Genomic DNA, 17,176 nt, shown 5'->3' on the forward strand with positions numbered 1-17,176 from the left:
ATAGTCTAGACCTTAACCCCATTGTGAATCTTTGGGATGTTTTTGAGAAGGCTTTGCACAGTGGTCAGACTCTACCATCATCAGTGCAAAATACTGGTGAAAAATTTATGCAACACTGGATACAAATAAATCTGGTGACATTGTAGAAGCTTATCGAAACAATGTCACAGCGAATGCATGTCACACAAATAAAAAACAACACATTTTGATCATGATTATATTTTTATTAGATTCCATTGCCAAACCTCAGCACCTGGTATGGAGAAATGCATGAAAGGTAAGAGGGTTTAAACAGCTTATTATATTATATTTTGAAATGACAACCTGAAGCTAGAAGAATTGCCATTTCACCACTAGGACTGTATACTTATATACACACCTATTTACTGATAAATTCAAATTACTAAAATAATATTTACATGTCCTAGTCAACACATCCTTTTGAAAGTTGTGTATTAAATACAAATATATACTGTATTTATATATATGTATCATTGCATACATATTTGCTCACATTGCTTCAACCTTAACGATTGATCAAGCTGATTTTTTTAATTATTCATGTTCTCAAAACAGGCTAATATGCAATGCAAGTCACCTTGTGAGAACCAGCGCTTTGGATTGCTCAGAATGCAGTTTGCAGTAATGCATCACATTATTTTAGGAATAGTATGGTTTGTTGAAAGTGGCAGCATTGTTTTACCCTTAAGCTACAACTAATTTATATGATGCTATCGTGGATGTCTAACCCTGCACCTACTTTCACACACGGCTATAACACTCAGAGGATAGCCTGACTCCAGACCATTCAAGCACAACAGAAAACCAGAGAGGAGAGCAGACTCAAACAAACAGACGTGTAAATTCAGCCGACTGAGTTGTGGAAACAGAGAATGGTACTGGTTAACAGGCTCAGAGTCAGTTGAGAGGGTTGAATGGTGGTGACAGTGAGAATGACAGGAAGGCTGGAGAGGCAGCTGTTCAGTCCACCTGCATTTCTCCAGGGTTTTTTGTCTGCTGGCTGCCATCTGCCCCTTGTCCTGCTGCAGGGCCATTGTGAGCCCCGTTGTCCTCTGCTGGCTCTTCCGCTTTGGGTTTGGGCCGGTTCACCACAGGACTGCAAATCTCATCTAGTTCCTGCAAAGGTTATTATTACAGGCAACAGGATTATGATTCTATTGGCTGTATTCTACTACCAACACTCTAACTATTATGACACTGATGAAAATTTGTGACTAGGTCCGTTTGACTCACCCGAATCTTTTGAATGATATCTGCTGTTTTTACAACAGGATCCTGAGCGATGGAGAGTTTGCTTTGGGCATTCATCTTGGTGTTCATCCAGCTCATGGCCTCATTCACACTCTTCTCAACTGTGTTCACCTCCTCACCACTCAAATGCTGGTAGTTCTCATCCTAAATGTAAAAATACGTCCCAGAGTCAAACCTGACCAATAACAGCCTTTTTAAACATTTACTGTTAGAAGCAGCTTCGCCTGAAGGACCTCAAAAAGTACAGTTGCAAGCATTATTATTTATTCATAAACATAAATATTCAACTCCTCTGCATACACCACTGATGCAAACATTTCAGAAAGTTTCCAGCTTTGTCTGGAAGAGAAAGGATGAAGTATATGCCAGAAAGAACACCCTGCCTTCAGTAACTCTGTGACAGCATGAGGGGCAAGATGGGTTGGTTCAATGAAGTTTCAAAACAATTCTAAGCGAAAATCTAATGTCGCCTGTGAAGAAGCTGAAGAATCTTTGGGATCACTGGACCTTCCAATTGGACATTTATTTCAAGCATACCTTTGCTAGCATAAGTCCACAGAGGCTAGGGTTTAAAAGAGGTTCTGGAAAATTGTAGAATGGCAGTCAGTCACCTGGCTTGAACCACATAGAAAATGTTTGGTGGATTTGAAGAAGATGGCTGCAGCACACACACTCAAGAATGTTATTTAACTGAAGGTCACTGCCAGAAGCTGCTGTCTGGCTATGCATTACATGTATAACGTGTCATAACAGGAAAAGGGTGCTCTACCTAGTACCTAGACGTTTGTCATGAAGTGGTTAAATAATTCTGCAGTAAACAACAACTGGAATAGGAATTTAGGAATTTTATATTAGTTGTGTTTCTTTCTATCGTTTAATTGCAAACACTTATTGCCTTCTACACCTTCTATGCTGCAATCATCACAAAAGGAAACCTTATACCAATTCTCATTAAATATTTAGGAAAAACTCACAGGGGGTGCTCATGGGTATGAAACTAACAACAACATCAGCTCTTACTGCACTATAAAAGAAAAATAAGTTGTTAGGGTATTCACATGGTGCTATATACATAAGATAACCATACAATTTTGCAAAATACAGTACAGCATGTACTATACAGAGCAGAGGTATAATTCACTCATGTTGTGGAGGAATACAGTCCAGCAAGCTCCTCTTACATACTGAGCTCAACTTATCTTATATCTGTTAGGTTGAATATGTGTGTTAAAGCCTGAAATGCACCAAACTGTGATAGCCCTTAAAGGTCAAGCATCAGCAAAGAGCTTCAAAGATATATTATATACAATCTATTTCTTTAGGCAACATTAAGTTCATATTTTTATAAATACAGTACCAGTGAAAAGTTTGAACACACATTTTCCCCCTTCATTGTAAATCAATGCTGAAGTCATCCACCCTATGAAGGAACACACAAAGAATCATGTAGTAACTTAAACATGTTAAACAAACTAAAATACTCTGTAAAGAATTAGGTGGCTCTTATCTGGGGTGCTGTTGACTTGCGTTTGCTCTGATAAACTTATCCTGTGCAACAGACGGTACTCTTGTTCTTCCTTTCATGGGGCAGTCCAGATGAGAGCCAGTTCTTGTAATATTTTGGACTGACTGCCCTTTGTTTCTTAAAGTATTTTTTTCTTTATTTAGTTGAGTTGTTCTTGCCATAATATGGATCAGAACATTACTCAAATATGGCTATTCACTGTATACCAACTCTACCTCTTCACAACTTTACAACTGATGCTCTCAAACACATTGAGAGGTAATGTATATAACTCTTGAGAAGGCACAGCTGTTAACTGAAAGCCATTTCAGGTGACTACCTCATTAAACTGACTAAGAAAATCCAGCCAAAATGTGCACACCTGTCATCTAAGCAAGATCTAATAAAGAATCTAAAATATAAAACAGTTTATTAAATAAATAAATAAATAATGTTTTCCTTTATAGTTTAGATGACTATAGTATTAATCTACAATGTAGAACATTTTTAATTAATGAATAACCCTGAATTTAGGGTGTGTCCAAACATTTGACTGGTACTGTATATGACTTGATCAATTGCATTGTCTGGGAAAAATAAAAAACTAAAGGAACCTTAAAATAATGTAAAGGTTCTTTATATTCACAGTTGTTTCTTATATTACTTTTTTATAGAATCAATGCGCTGATCCAAATATTGCTGGTTTAAATCCTGGGTCATGCTGCTTGCAATCAGCAGCCGGAGTCCGAGAGAGAACAATTGGCCTTGCATTATAAGGGGGGTAGATGTTGCTCTCTCCCCACATCACCCCCAAGGTGATTGATGTCGGTTATCACAGGTGTTGGGTTGCTGCACTGTCCTCTGAGTGCGCTTTCTACCCAGTGATGCTGCATAAGTGGCAGTTTTAAAAGGGGAGGTGGCTGATTTCACATTTATTGAAGCATGTACTAGTATTCACCCTTCTCACTAGAGATTAAAAGTAGTCCTAATGAGTGGGTTAAGTAACTGGCCTTTCAAAAAAGAGAAAAAAAGGGATAAAATTGGAAATAAATGGTAAATAGAAATGCTGCATTGGCTATGTGAGGAAAAAAAGATGACTGTGCTAAAATCGTGTAACAAATCATGCCTAAAATAGAACACACTCACACCATGTGATGTGGTGCTGTCAGCTGTGTATTTCTTCCTGTGAAGCAGCTGGAGTGTTGGAATATTTTGGCATGCTTTTAGATGCTTCTCTTAGATGAATCACTATGATTAGAACTAGTTCAGTTTCAGTACCATAAAACAAAAAAGATGTTTCAGTGTCATTTTTTAATTCAGTCAATCAGCTGTATAGTGAGGTCTATCTTAATTTAACCCAAGCCAGTCTTTTTACCTTTTGCCTATATGCCTCCACAGTTTTCATGAAGAGCTGGATCTTCCTGCCCAGTTCATCAAAAGCCCTTGGCCTGTCCTCGTGCTCTCTGTACCGCTCCTGAATGGGCTCCCCAAATGTCTACAAAAACAGAATAAAGCCAAATTTTCACATATGCCTAAAAAACACAAGGGAGAGGAAAATATACAGCCCCTGCAAAAACTTGATTTTGCTATTTATAGGTATATGTTTGAGTAAAATGAACATTGTTGTTTTATTCTATAAACTACAGACATGTCTCCCAAACTCCAAATAAAAATATTGTCATTTAGAACATCTATTTGTAGAAAATAAGATATGGCTGAATTAACAAAAAAGAGCTTTCAAACCTCAAACAATGCAAAGAAAACAAGTTAATATTCATAAGTTTTAATCAATATTTGGTGGAATAACCCTGTTTTTTAATCACAGTTTTCATGCATCTTGGCATGTTCCCCTCCACAAGTCTTACACACTGCTTTTGGATAACTTTATGCCACTCCTGGTGCAAAAATTGAAGCAGTTCAGCTTGGTCTGATGGCTTGTGATCATCCATCTTTCTCTTGATTATATTCCAGAGGCTTCCAGGGGTTATGGGGGCAGGTAACACAAAAGTAACACAATAGTTACTTTTACTGGTAACTAGTTACTTTTATAGTGGAGTAACTCGGTTAGTAACTCAGTTACTTTTTTGGAGAAGTAACTAATAACTATAACTAATTACTTTTTCAAAGTAACGTGCATAACACTGGATATGGTTAAATCATATGGATACATACCTTGAGCTCAGATAGTTTATCTATATAGATCTGTTTTTCTTGGTCTTCTCCCTCCTCATATAGCCAGTTCTCTGTATCCTCAAGCATTAGAGAGAGTCTGTTATTCTCCTGCAATGGGCAACACACACACAGACATACAATACATGAGAATAATGAAACATGTTTTAGTTCTTCACAGCTTCATCAACAATAATAATTTAATATTTGAACTGAATACAGGGATTAAGATATTATCTTCTCCAACACATGTGAATCCAGCCATAGCCTCTTTATAAGCTGCCATTGATGTAGCATTGATGTAGTCAGTGCACAGAGCTCTGATACTTCAGCTAACAGATGTATGTGCTGGATAGAGAGCACCATCTGTCCACCCAGAAAGAGCAAGGCCAATGGTTCTCTCTCTGACTCCGGCTGCTGATGGCAAGCAGCATGATCACTCGTGACTTGTAATCATCAGTAAGCCAATAAAACAAATTTTAACTTTCAAGCAAAATTTGCATCTCTATTTGCATGGCAAGTGTTTTTTACTGTATCGAAATTGACAATAATCCAACCAATAAAACACTGTTACAAATTACTCTGTTGCCAGACAGCAACAATATGTAGAACAGAGTGAAAAATGGAAAAGGGAGTCGAGTCCCTAATGATTTTTCTGGGAGGAACAGCTATAAATGATTATAGAGGAGATATTCTCACATCTTCAGAGATGTATTTTTCATAGATTCCACACAGCTTGTCTCGCAGATCATACACATACTCCTCCACCGCGTTCTTCGCATCATTCCTCTCCTTCTCCAGCTTGTCCTGTTCTATCATTTTCCTCTGAAAGAGAAAGTGTAAATGGCAGACACAACCATTTTAAAGAGCAGTAAGACACGCTATGTTCAGATGTTATGCTGAGCAAATCTTTAAATAGAATATGGCATGGATGTTACAGGTGTAGCACAACAGCATTTCTTAGTGTCTAATTCATTGTTAAATCAAATTTAATCAATTCCTGTTCGGAAGACAGACAGTATTCAGCACAGTCCGGTCATTTCTTTGCACAAACACATCTGAGCAAACACAAGTGCCAAACTGTCCTGGATACAGGCCTAAATTGTGCTGTACACAGGCCAGAACCAAATGTCCTTAAGCTCAGGTTCAGAAACACAGCATGTTAAAGGCATTAATGAATTTAAACCCTCTGTTGGTTCAGGCATCAGCCAAAGTGAATCAACCTGCAAAATTAAATTAACTTTACCTCCTCTTCCACCAAGCTGTTCAGTAGCTCTCTGTCCACCTGTCTGAGGGTGCTGGATAGGATTGGTAGATCAACACTCTTCACCTTTGTCTTGGGTTTGCTGCTGCCTGCCCCCTGTTCCTGCTTTTCAGAGGAGGCACCATCCTTTAAGAAAATACAGGGAATGACATAAGCACACAGAAGTCACGTGGCCAGCATGCAAAATAACAAGCTAACCAAGAAATAAAAAAACTCTTATGATGACTCAAAATCTATGTTGACACAATGCGACTCAGTCTGAACAGCCAGATCAGAATTCATGCGAATTTTATTTCAAGGAAAGGAAAAAAGGCTGTGAGGAAAAAGGAAAAGGCGCAAGTAGACAAAGAAAAAAATAATATCCATGATTGAGGGTTTCAGGGGTGGGATAGAGAAGTAAGAAGACATATTTGTGAAGATTGTGTCTCTGTTTTAATAACATTAAAAGGCTTGTGTTGTAACTCTTCAGTGTTTCTAATAAAATGTACGAAGGTCGCCACAGGGAGCGGCCAAAATAAAAAAATGCAATGAAACCGAAAGTTCAAGCATTGTTCTTTTAAAAATGTACAGGGGTTGGACAATAAAACTAAAACACCTGGTTTTAGACCACAATAATTTATCGTGGTTATATGTTTTTTGGATATAATCCAGGTTAGCACCCGAACATCCCTTTCAGACAGCTTCCTCTCGTGTCCACAGTTAGTCCTGTTGGATGTGGTTGGTCCTTCTTGGTGGTATGCTGACATTACCCTGGATACCGTGGCTCTTGATGCATCACAAAGACTTGCTGTCTTGGTCACAGATGCACCAGCAAGATGTGCACCGACAATTTGTCTTTTGTTGAACTCTGGTATGTCACCCATAATGTTGTGTGCATGGCAATATTTTGAGCAGAACTGTGTTCTTACCCTGCTAATTGAACCTTCACACTCTGCTCTTACTGGTGCAATGTGCAGTTAACAAAGATTGGCCACCATGCTGCTCCAGTTTAGCCATGAAACCTCACACACTAAAATGACAGTTGTTTTAGTTTCATTGTCCAACCCCTGTACATCATTTATACAGCACAAACCATTCAGACAAATGTAAGATATGGTACACATTAAAACGGTAATGTTTAAAATGGTCTAAAATAAAGATCGGATTTGGTGAGCAAAGACACATATTTACATATATAAGTTGTACCTTGTTATTAGAACCTGATGCTTTCCCCTCTTCACTGGGCTGTTCACCTTGGCCTTCCTGATCCACCTGCATCTTAGCCTACACAAGAATTTACATCAGCATTGATCTCACACTTTGAACAAATGACTGCAAAATAATAATAATATTGTATGCATATGCATAGACCAAATGTGGCCCTATGTAACTTATAAGCACAAGATACAGGTGCCTAAGATAATAGGTTAAAGAGCATTTTCAAACCTGCTCCTCCGGCCGGTTGTCATTCTGAACTGTGGGCTCCATCTCCATCTGCACATCCTCAGATTCACCTTTCTGCTTCTCGATCAGAGAGGCACTGGATACGTTGAAGATGCCGTGCACATTCACACGCACTTTCACCTTGACCTTTGAACTATCTCCATCAGGCTGAGGCACAACATTCTGGACAGTAAAGCGGCCTGCATGGACAAAAGGAAAGGTAGATGATTACAAAATGTAGTATGTCTAAAATAAAATATATTGTATTAGATCCAAGGCCCTGTCCAATTAAAGTGTCTACAACATTATTCCGTACAGTATGTCTCACCTATTCTACAGTCTGGGTATGGCAGGTCTGATGGAGAACTGTAAAACGCTTCCAGGTCAAACGGCTCTTTCTTGTGGAAAGTGATGACTTTGGAGAAAGGTGCTGCATGATTCTTGCTGTAAACCTCACATTCACTATGAAAAAAAGACAGAGACATTGGGCACGACTGAAACATGTGACTACAGTAAAACAGCTTAAGCTTTAAAGCTTTATTCGAAATCCATAATATTTACATTAGATTAATTGAACTATGGTTTAGTTTGTTTGCAGTGTGAACATGTTTTTGAATGGTTTAGATTTTTTAAACAATCAACATAATTTAAGGCAAGCTACTGATGCCTACTAAACAACAGAACATGAAAAAAAGAACCAGAATTAAGAAACCAGATTTTCATATAAAGTCCTCTGTCTGTATAAAAAGACTAGTCTTACAGCTTGAAAAATCACTTACCCAACACCCTCATCTGTGGGAGACTTCCAGCGAAGAGTGATTGGAAATGGGACCAAATCAGTGATAGAGAACTCACGGACCTTGAAAGCTGGGGACAAGATTGCACACTACTCACACATACACACACACAAACAAATACACATATGTACAGGTAAGTTACAATAATCACCAAGAAAGTTTCTGTACATCAAATCAGTTAATATTTCAGTGCCGTCTCGAGTATGGGTGGCAAACATATGGCCCACGGGTCAGAAATGGCCTGATAAATGTTCTGATCTGGTCCATCAAATAAATTTCGACTCCATGTTCTCAACAGCAATTTTTTTATTAAGTTCAACTGCTTATGAAAAGAAATCCACTCTCACTCAATCGCACACATACTGGCCTATAGGCACAATCATGCAGAGAGGCAAACTCAAAAGCAGAGCCAGTCAGAATCTCCATTTCAGACAGGGGACAACAAAGTTAAACTTGGAGGCAAAACCAATAAATTACAGCTGGGAGGTAGAACCAATCAGAATATCCATTTCACAGCAGTGGTGGTACAAAAGAGAGTTAAACTCTTAGAACTAATAAAAACCTCAATTTTAGTTGTGGGCCAGACAACAGAGTCAACAAGAATTTCCATTTCAGAAAGGGGTGTGTCAACAGTGTCACATTTGGAGGCAGAAGCAGTCAGACTCTCCACTTCAGAAAAGAGTGATACAAAAGAGAATAAAACTCAGAAGCAGAACTAATAAAAACATAATTTCCATATTAAAAAAGTGCAAGGCTTTTCCCAAACAGTGACACATCATTTTCCTAAATAGGCCAGAGAACAGCCAAAGCTCACTGTATTACATGTTTTACTGTTGTGCACTAACTATTATTTATATATCTTGTCACTGTTTGTGCCAGTTAAAGTATTTTTACTAATACTCTATTAAGATAGAACCTGAAGTTCCTCAGAAATTTTAGCTAGCACAATTACAGCACTGTGTGAACTAGCAGGTTCAAATGAAATGCTAAGCATTTAGCTCCATAATTGTTTATAACAACTTCAAAGAATTGGACTCTAGTGGTGAGTTTGACATAAAAATTGTGAAATATAGCCATCTTCTCACCTGAGCTTGCCTCTCTTGATCTACATTGAGATTGTATAGTGGTTAATGAAGTTAATAAGACTGTGAATGTTGGATGTCAGTGTTATAAAAAATATAGGCAAATGTAGACATAAAAATAAGGCTTTAAAATGCTAAAAGTTTGTTCTTATTGTTCATGCCTGCACGACCATATTACCTGTAGCGCACATCCGCGTGCCACTGCCTCATCCGCATTCAGCGTGGTACTTATGTCTTTACCGAAGAACTTGGAGATTCTCTCTTTAATCACTGGAATCCTGGTAGCTCCACCAACAGCCTCAACAGCATAGACCTCATCTCTGCTGAGCTCTGCCACAAACAGAAACCAGTTACTCATGATAAGCATCTACTGTGACACTCTGACTGAACAGATCCATTCATTTTAACATTTTAAGACGAATGGAGTACACATGTGTTTCTGATCTTTTTGGTGATAATTGCATTAACTTAATTCACAGTGAACTTTTTATTTTTAAATCAGCATTGTTATTGTTGTAACACTGAGAGTGTTAAAATGTTAGATCCAGTGTTATTTTTCGCTATCAGTGTTAATGTAACACTGGCGAATTTACTTTTTATATACAAAAATCTATTGATTCAAATAAAAAATTAAACAAAAACATTGTATTAAAATGTATAAGAAAACAAATACCATTTCCACATTAGTCACAGTCTAGCTTTTCCCAGATTAAACTTATCAATAATGCATGCTTGTGCACTCGTTCTAAAAATAATACAGACGATTCAAGAGTTGGTCCTTCTTTTATTTCGTAATAAAGTTTTAATACCACTAATTCATTACTGTGGCAAATGTGGTTTACTTACTTGACTGTTCCAAAACTGCTTTCAGTGGTGCCTCCACTCTCATCAGAAAATGGGCACACATCTCTTCAAAATGCCCCCTGTAAAATGGTAGCAATTTGATAGCTATAATACTTTAGCTAAAACATTTAATTCTTAATATATATTTTTTTTATTCTTTTTTCCAAATATACATTTTATGGGAAAAAAGTATTGGGATGCATCTGTTAAAAATTTTATTCAGGTGTTCCATTCAAGCCTATTGTTCTTTTGGGACATTCCTTTCCTCCTTTCATTATCAACTGAAAGCAAGCATTATTAAAAAGCAGAAGCATTTAGGAACTAGAGCAAAACAGCCAGTTAATGATTGTTTGGTACAGTTTGCGGAAGACCATTTTCTGTTCCAGAATCAAAAAATATACGGTTGGATAAGTTAAGTGTGGCAAAACTTGACTGGCCCATACAAAGCCCTGACCTCAACCCCCATCAAAAACACCTTTAATGATAAACTAGATCAACTGGAGCAGAGAATGTAAGCAAGGCCTTCTCATCCAACACTGTTCTTTATCCTTGTGTCTGTAGTTATAACATGAAACAAGGTGTAGAGGTCACAAGGCAGCATAAGGTAAATCATCCTCTATATCCTTACCTATTCATCTTCCCTGTGACATCAATGTCGTTCATGAAGCACTCAATGTTGAGTGGCAGGTCAGAAGAGTTTGCACTCATGAGCTTCTTCAGCTTCTCACACTCTTGGTAGAGCCTCAGCAGTGCCCGAGGGTTCTCCTTCACATTTAACTTGTATCGGGCCTTAAACTCTTCACAAAAATACTCTACCAACACTTCGTCAAAGTTTCGCCCACCCAAGTACGGGTCGAATGATGTTGCCAAAACCTGTGGAAGGGAAAGAGTTCATGAAGGTATGTAAAGGATTCTTTAGCAGGGTTAACTTGAAAATCACAAGATTATATTTTATAATACTGTATCCATTTTCATTTTGCTGTGCTACTGGTGCTGTGCCCAATTTTGAGTCCGTACCAGAAACTGACTCTCTCTCAATGTTCTGTTGTTTGTTCACAGTAATAGTTTCTCATAAACAGAAACAACAGGCATCGTGAGCGCATTCTACCCTTATGTTAAGGGGGAGTCTGCTTCTGGCGACAGTCAGACTTTACCACAACACTATTGCTGGCTGATGATGACAGATATGAAAGTGACTCAAGTGTGATTTGAAAAGATCAGATTTAACATGTTAACAGTCTGAGTCAAAAATCACCACTTTTTTGTTTCTACTCCTATTATTCTACCGCTTTGAAAAAAAAAATAGGAGACCACTTAAAAATGATGGGTTTCTTTGATTTTACCAAATTGAAAAGCTCTGAAATATAATGAAGAGAAAGATGGCTGTTCACAAGCCATTAAATCAAGCTGAACTGCTTGAATTTTTGTATCAGGAGTGGCATAAAGTTATCCAAAAGCAGTGTGTAAGACTGGTGGAGGAACATGCCAAGATGCATGAAATTCCTGATTAAAAACCAGGGTTATTCCACCAAATATTGATTTCTGAACCTTTAAAACCTTATGAATATGAACTTGTTTTATTCACATTATTTGAGGTCTGAAAGCGCTGCATCTTTTTTGTTATTTTAGTCATTTCTCATTTTCTGCAAATAAATTCTCACAATTACAATATTTTTTTTTGGAATTTGGGAGAAATGTTGTTCAGAGTTTATAGAATAAAACAACAATGTTCATTTTATCCAAACATATACCTATAAATAGCAAAATCAGAGAAACTGATTCAGAAACTAAGGTGGTCTCTTAATTTTTTCCAGAGCTGTATAATTACAGACTGTAGTCCTTCTTTTTTCTCTGCATACTTTATATTCTGTTTTCACCCTGTTCTTTGATGATCAGTGACCATTAATGAAAGACTAGAGGAAGACCAACACAAATTGTGCAGCAACAGACAACACTATCATGTCAGTTTCACTGCAGTGCTAAAAATAACTCCTAATAATACCTGCTCTGTGTTGGTCCTGTGTGGTCTTGACCATTTAAAGACCATTTATCAGTATGATAAAGTATACAGAGAAACTGTCTGTATTTTTAAAACTACTAAGTGCTCTTACAAGCTTAATGGAGCTGGAAAAATGAATAATGGTTGTAAATAATGGTACAAGGAGGTGGTCATAATGTTCTGCTTGATCAATATATGTGAGTGCATATACGAATGTATATATAAAGGGAAAAAACAGTCCATTTGAACATACAAATGCATTTTGCCAAAAAGAATGAATGTATGATTGTGCCACTAACCTTCAGCTTCCCCTTGTTAAACGAGACAACAGAGACTTGATAAGATGAGTGACCAATGTCCACAAACACTACATTACGGGGCTTTTCTTCTGCGTTTGGCAGATCCTGCTTATAGATGCCATAAGCCAAGGCAACTGCAACCAAAAAAAACAAACAAAAACCCCACAAACATTTTATTTTAAGGAATTTAGAGATATCTTGAAAGGGACAACTATGCATGATTATGCATAATTTGATAATGCTATCTATTAATAAACAATTTATATGTGCTGTTTTGAAGTAATAGGGCTGGACAGATAAAGCGATGCACTCAAAAGTGCGCTAACTCTCTGTCAGTAAGGAATTAAATATCACTGTTTATACTGAGATATCAAGTGGTGATGCCGCTGTCCTTGGTGCTGAACATGATTAATGATAAACAACTTCTCTATAGTTCCAAGTTTTGAGGGTGGTATGATGTCCATAAATACCCTTAAAAATTCCCCAGAACAACATATGATTTATTTGTAATGTCAGACTAAAATACAGCACCTGAATAGGTCTGAATAGACAGTTACAGTCTCTATTTGGTGTCAACAGGACCAACCAAACACAACATTACGAGGAACTCTGTCCAGTCAGCAGCACAACTAATGAATATATCTCACAAGGTTCAGAATGCACCTTCCTTTAAAAATGCTGCTCTCAGGTGCACTGGGACTGAGACCGCTGCTCCAGATAAGAAATGGTGAACATATTATTTTGATGGTGCTGTGCTTTTCTCTACAGACCCGCTGTTGTATCATTAATCAGTCTTAAGCAGTTTAGTCCAGCAATCTGACAGGCGTCCATCAGAGACCTTCGCTCCGCATCAGTAAAGAAGCTGGGAACCTATAAAAAACGGAAAAGAGAGTATTTATTAAGTAAAAAATGTCTCTTCAAAGCATTTTGTAAAAACATACACTCAACATTAGTGGGTTTTCCATCGACCAACTTTTCTCGAATTTTAAAAATACATATAAAATTTACCTGAATGAAAAAAAGGATAAATAAATAAGGATAAACTCCACACAAGTGTCCAGTTTGTATGGAACAATGGGAATTATCTCATTAGTTGGATGGCCAGTGTCTGGAAACGACTGGATCTAGAGATGGTCCAATCCTGATACAGGCTTTTTTAATGCTGGTTTTGCCATTCTGTACACAGAATCCAAAGCTGGTCTAAAACTTGCACTGCACTGCTCTTCCAGGTCTGTCTGGTGAGTTTACACTCCTAGATGTATGGCAGATGTCGTCAGGGTGGCCCAGAGATTTCAGCCCTTGTTAGGTGGGCCACTTCTTGTTAATGCAGCTCATAATTACATTAGCCTAGGTCAGCTAAATCTTGTTTGTAACTGTACTGGATGTAAACACAACTTATTTTACATGTTGGAAATTGTGCATCCTTTTGCTAAATGGTTAAACCCAGCTGGCATAATATGTGTTCGTTTTCTGCTTAAAACATGATAAAATAAACATATACAGTCTATGTTTATGTTTTATATTATCAATATTAATTTTATTATTATGGTATCTACACTATTTAACATGGTATAACACAATTTTGTTGGTACAATACATGTTATGCATGTTTAATTTATATATCCATTTGAATGACCTAAATTCAGTACAGTTTCTTTTTTACTATGGAAAAAACACTTACAGAAATCACACAGTCCACCACAGGCTTCTTTAGAGCACTCTCAGAAGTCTCTTTCAGTTTGGTGAGTAACATGGCTGTCACCTGCTCCATAGTAAACACCTTGTCCTCATCCAGGTACCGAACCTATAAAATTGACAGCATTTTTTATGTCCAAACATAACCGATTCAATGACAAATAGCCCAATATGAAAAAAACAACATGATTAAGCAAACTTCATAGTTTGTTTTTAGTAAAATTCAGGGGTTGAATTTACACAGTGACAGAACAGCACAATGGGGAGGGAACCTCACCTTTATTCCAGTGTTGCCATTAGCCAACTTGTGAAGGCTGTAGGGCAACTTGGCTCTCTCCCCTTGAACAAAGGGGTCATCAAATGCTCGACCATGGAACTTCTTAAAGCCATGTAATGTGTTTTTAAAATTTGTTACCATCTGTAGGGAGAAATGGTTTCTATAAGTATGGGTGAAAAAACAATCAACAAAAACAATTTATTGTTTATTGCCTTTAAAATAAATCATCTTTACCTGACTCTTTGCAGCATTTCCTATAGTTCGGTTTTTAGATGCCAGAGAAACACATGCCCTGTGGAAAACAATAAGCAGAGCATTAGTTTATTATTGATTTTGCACCTGTCATATTCCGTTAAATACACAAGAGACACTGCATCCTTCATCTGATGCCCTAGAGGTGGTAATGTTCCTTGCATGAGGGCAGGTCGCAGGACAGGACCTCGGACAGCACCCTTAGTCTTAATTCCCTTGCTTTCACAGCCATTAGTCAGTCCTGGTCAGAATTAAAGCAACAGACTTATGAAGTGTATTAAGATTATTGTGACAGTAACCCAGTGTTAACGCCTAGATCTGTCACGGTAGAGCTTATTGCTTGGGAATTGGTGTATCCTGGTCTCTTTACAACTCTAAAACCTTACTAAGAGACTAACAGTAACATACTGTACCCCTACATTCTGGGAACAGTAAACATGTTGGTCAGGAAAACAGAACAAAATTTAGTTAGTGATACAATAAACAAGAAGCCATTGTAGCCACCTTTAAAAAAACAATGCATCGAATAAGTTATGATTCAGACTTCAGACAGAGTACGAAAAAGTATGAAAGGCAGAAAGTCACGACCAATGCCTAACCACAGGTTTATATACGAACACCGTCATACAGCTTAAACAGACTGACTGCTACATATAACATTTTTATTACACATCTGCAATTTTCTTCTACTTGTAAAAGTAAAAGTGGAAACAGTGTGACCCTCTGTCCTGCGTTCAATGTCAAGGGTTTATCCTATAGCCAAGCATAACCATCTGCATGCAGCATAACAGCAATAACACGTGTTTCCTCAAGGCATTTCAGTCTGCACTTTTGGGTGGATCAGGCTGGGCCAGATACTCAGAAAATCAATCTAGAATCATGCAGGGCATTCATGACTGGTTAATAAATATGATAAATATGCTCTATTTATTGTGAAATAGATTAAATTGTAAACTGTCCACTGCTGAGCTGCAGCTTGTGATTCTAGCATGTTGTTAAGGCAGCAATGAAGAGCCAGGATTAATCTAACCTACACATTAAGTCCAATCCCAGAACTGAATGAATGAATGAACACCTACATTGTTGTCTTAATGCCTACAGTGTACACACAGTGTTATCCCTCCCCAGCTGGAGCAGAATGAACGCAGTATGAGTGAACTGGATAGATACAGGGGTGTTGGTGGTGATGGTGAAGGTGGTGGTGGGGGTATAGTGTGTAAAACAGGCTGAGGGATGATCCTCTTTCTGGGCGTAGCACGTTCTTACTCTTTGCTGACTTGTACCCTGTGGTTACACTGTGGAAAACACTGGAGCTTCTTTAAAATTCAGAGGTAATTGGAACGGTCAGCCATGTAACGTTAGCAAAGCCCTGCAACACAAGCTACATAACGCAATGCAGTGTCAAAATTGTCTAAAGAGCCTAACATCCACCTTTAAAAACCACACAATGAGCTAGAGGACAAAATACACAGTATGTGGGTACACGGCCAGCCCGGCAACAGCAAATATTGCGTAAGAAAACACAGACAGCATCGTTCAGCAATGATGGCAGTGCTATAGGCTGTACTTACGGAGTGCATCTGTCACTGTACTCATTAGCAATGGTTTCAATGCCGCCGCTCCTGGCAACAGCGATGTAACAGTTCTGAAACCCCACATCAAAACCTACCACAGACATATTCGAACGAGTCACTTAGTTTATTTCTTGTGTCCTCTGTCACTTCCAGTCCCTTTCTTTTCCTTTCTTTACCTCTATTCACCGCTGCAGGTTAGCTGGTTGCGAGCAACCCACCACCCCTAGTCTATAAATTGTGTGACTGCCGCTGTTTTTTCGCCAGTGCGTTTACAACCGCGCTAAGAGCCACACTAGCTATTATGTAAGCCAGTCTTTTTATAGCCAACTCTTTCACACTAATCCGAGCAGAGGACGGGTCTACTGCATTCTTGCAGCTTCCACTAATATTGTCAACCGGCAGTGTGGGCAAACCAGCGCAGTCGGCCGGAGACTGGAATAGCCCCAAACACCGCCCCCCGCCCGCTATAATTGGTCACTGGCCGCCGAAAAACGGCCCGATTGGCGCACAGAGCCAGATAAGGAGGAAAAATCTAGAAGCTCGAAAGAGAGGCAGGAGGCCTACGTCACCGGGGATGAGCGAGCAGAGGAGCGACCAATCAGAGAAGAACAAAAACCTAACATCACATCAAATAACACACACTTGATGACGATGAAAAAAAGATTAAAAAATATACAATAATAATGCGATGTTTTCGATTACAACGATGCTTTTATTGTTATTGTTA

At 38.3% G+C, this 17,176-nt stretch overlaps 1 protein-coding gene across 1 annotated transcript; it reads right to left on the reverse strand.

The window, feature by feature from the left end:
• Positions 1 to 203: 203 nt before the first annotated feature.
• Positions 204 to 16,944, reverse strand: hspa4l (heat shock protein 4 like). The gene is made up of 19 exons (XM_007252514.4): positions 16,447 to 16,944; positions 14,858 to 14,915; positions 14,624 to 14,764; positions 14,333 to 14,455; positions 13,422 to 13,521; positions 12,652 to 12,785; positions 10,982 to 11,226; positions 10,357 to 10,433; positions 9,689 to 9,840; positions 8,411 to 8,517; positions 7,960 to 8,093; positions 7,635 to 7,831; positions 7,395 to 7,472; positions 6,192 to 6,335; positions 5,645 to 5,770; positions 4,949 to 5,056; positions 4,152 to 4,271; positions 1,255 to 1,416; positions 204 to 1,137 (listed from the first exon to the last, which is right to left on the reverse strand). Exons 1-19 carry the CDS (start codon positions 16,551 to 16,553, stop codon positions 982 to 984), a joined length of 2,469 nt encoding a protein of 822 aa, XP_007252576.3. The 5' UTR covers positions 16,554 to 16,944; the 3' UTR covers positions 204 to 981.
• Between the last annotated feature and the right edge of the window lie 232 nt (positions 16,945 to 17,176).

The sequence above is a fragment of the Astyanax mexicanus genome, chromosome 14 (assembly GCF_023375975.1).
Source record: "Astyanax mexicanus isolate ESR-SI-001 chromosome 14, AstMex3_surface, whole genome shotgun sequence".
Classification (NCBI taxonomy): Eukaryota; Metazoa; Chordata; class Actinopteri; order Characiformes; family Acestrorhamphidae; genus Astyanax; species Astyanax mexicanus.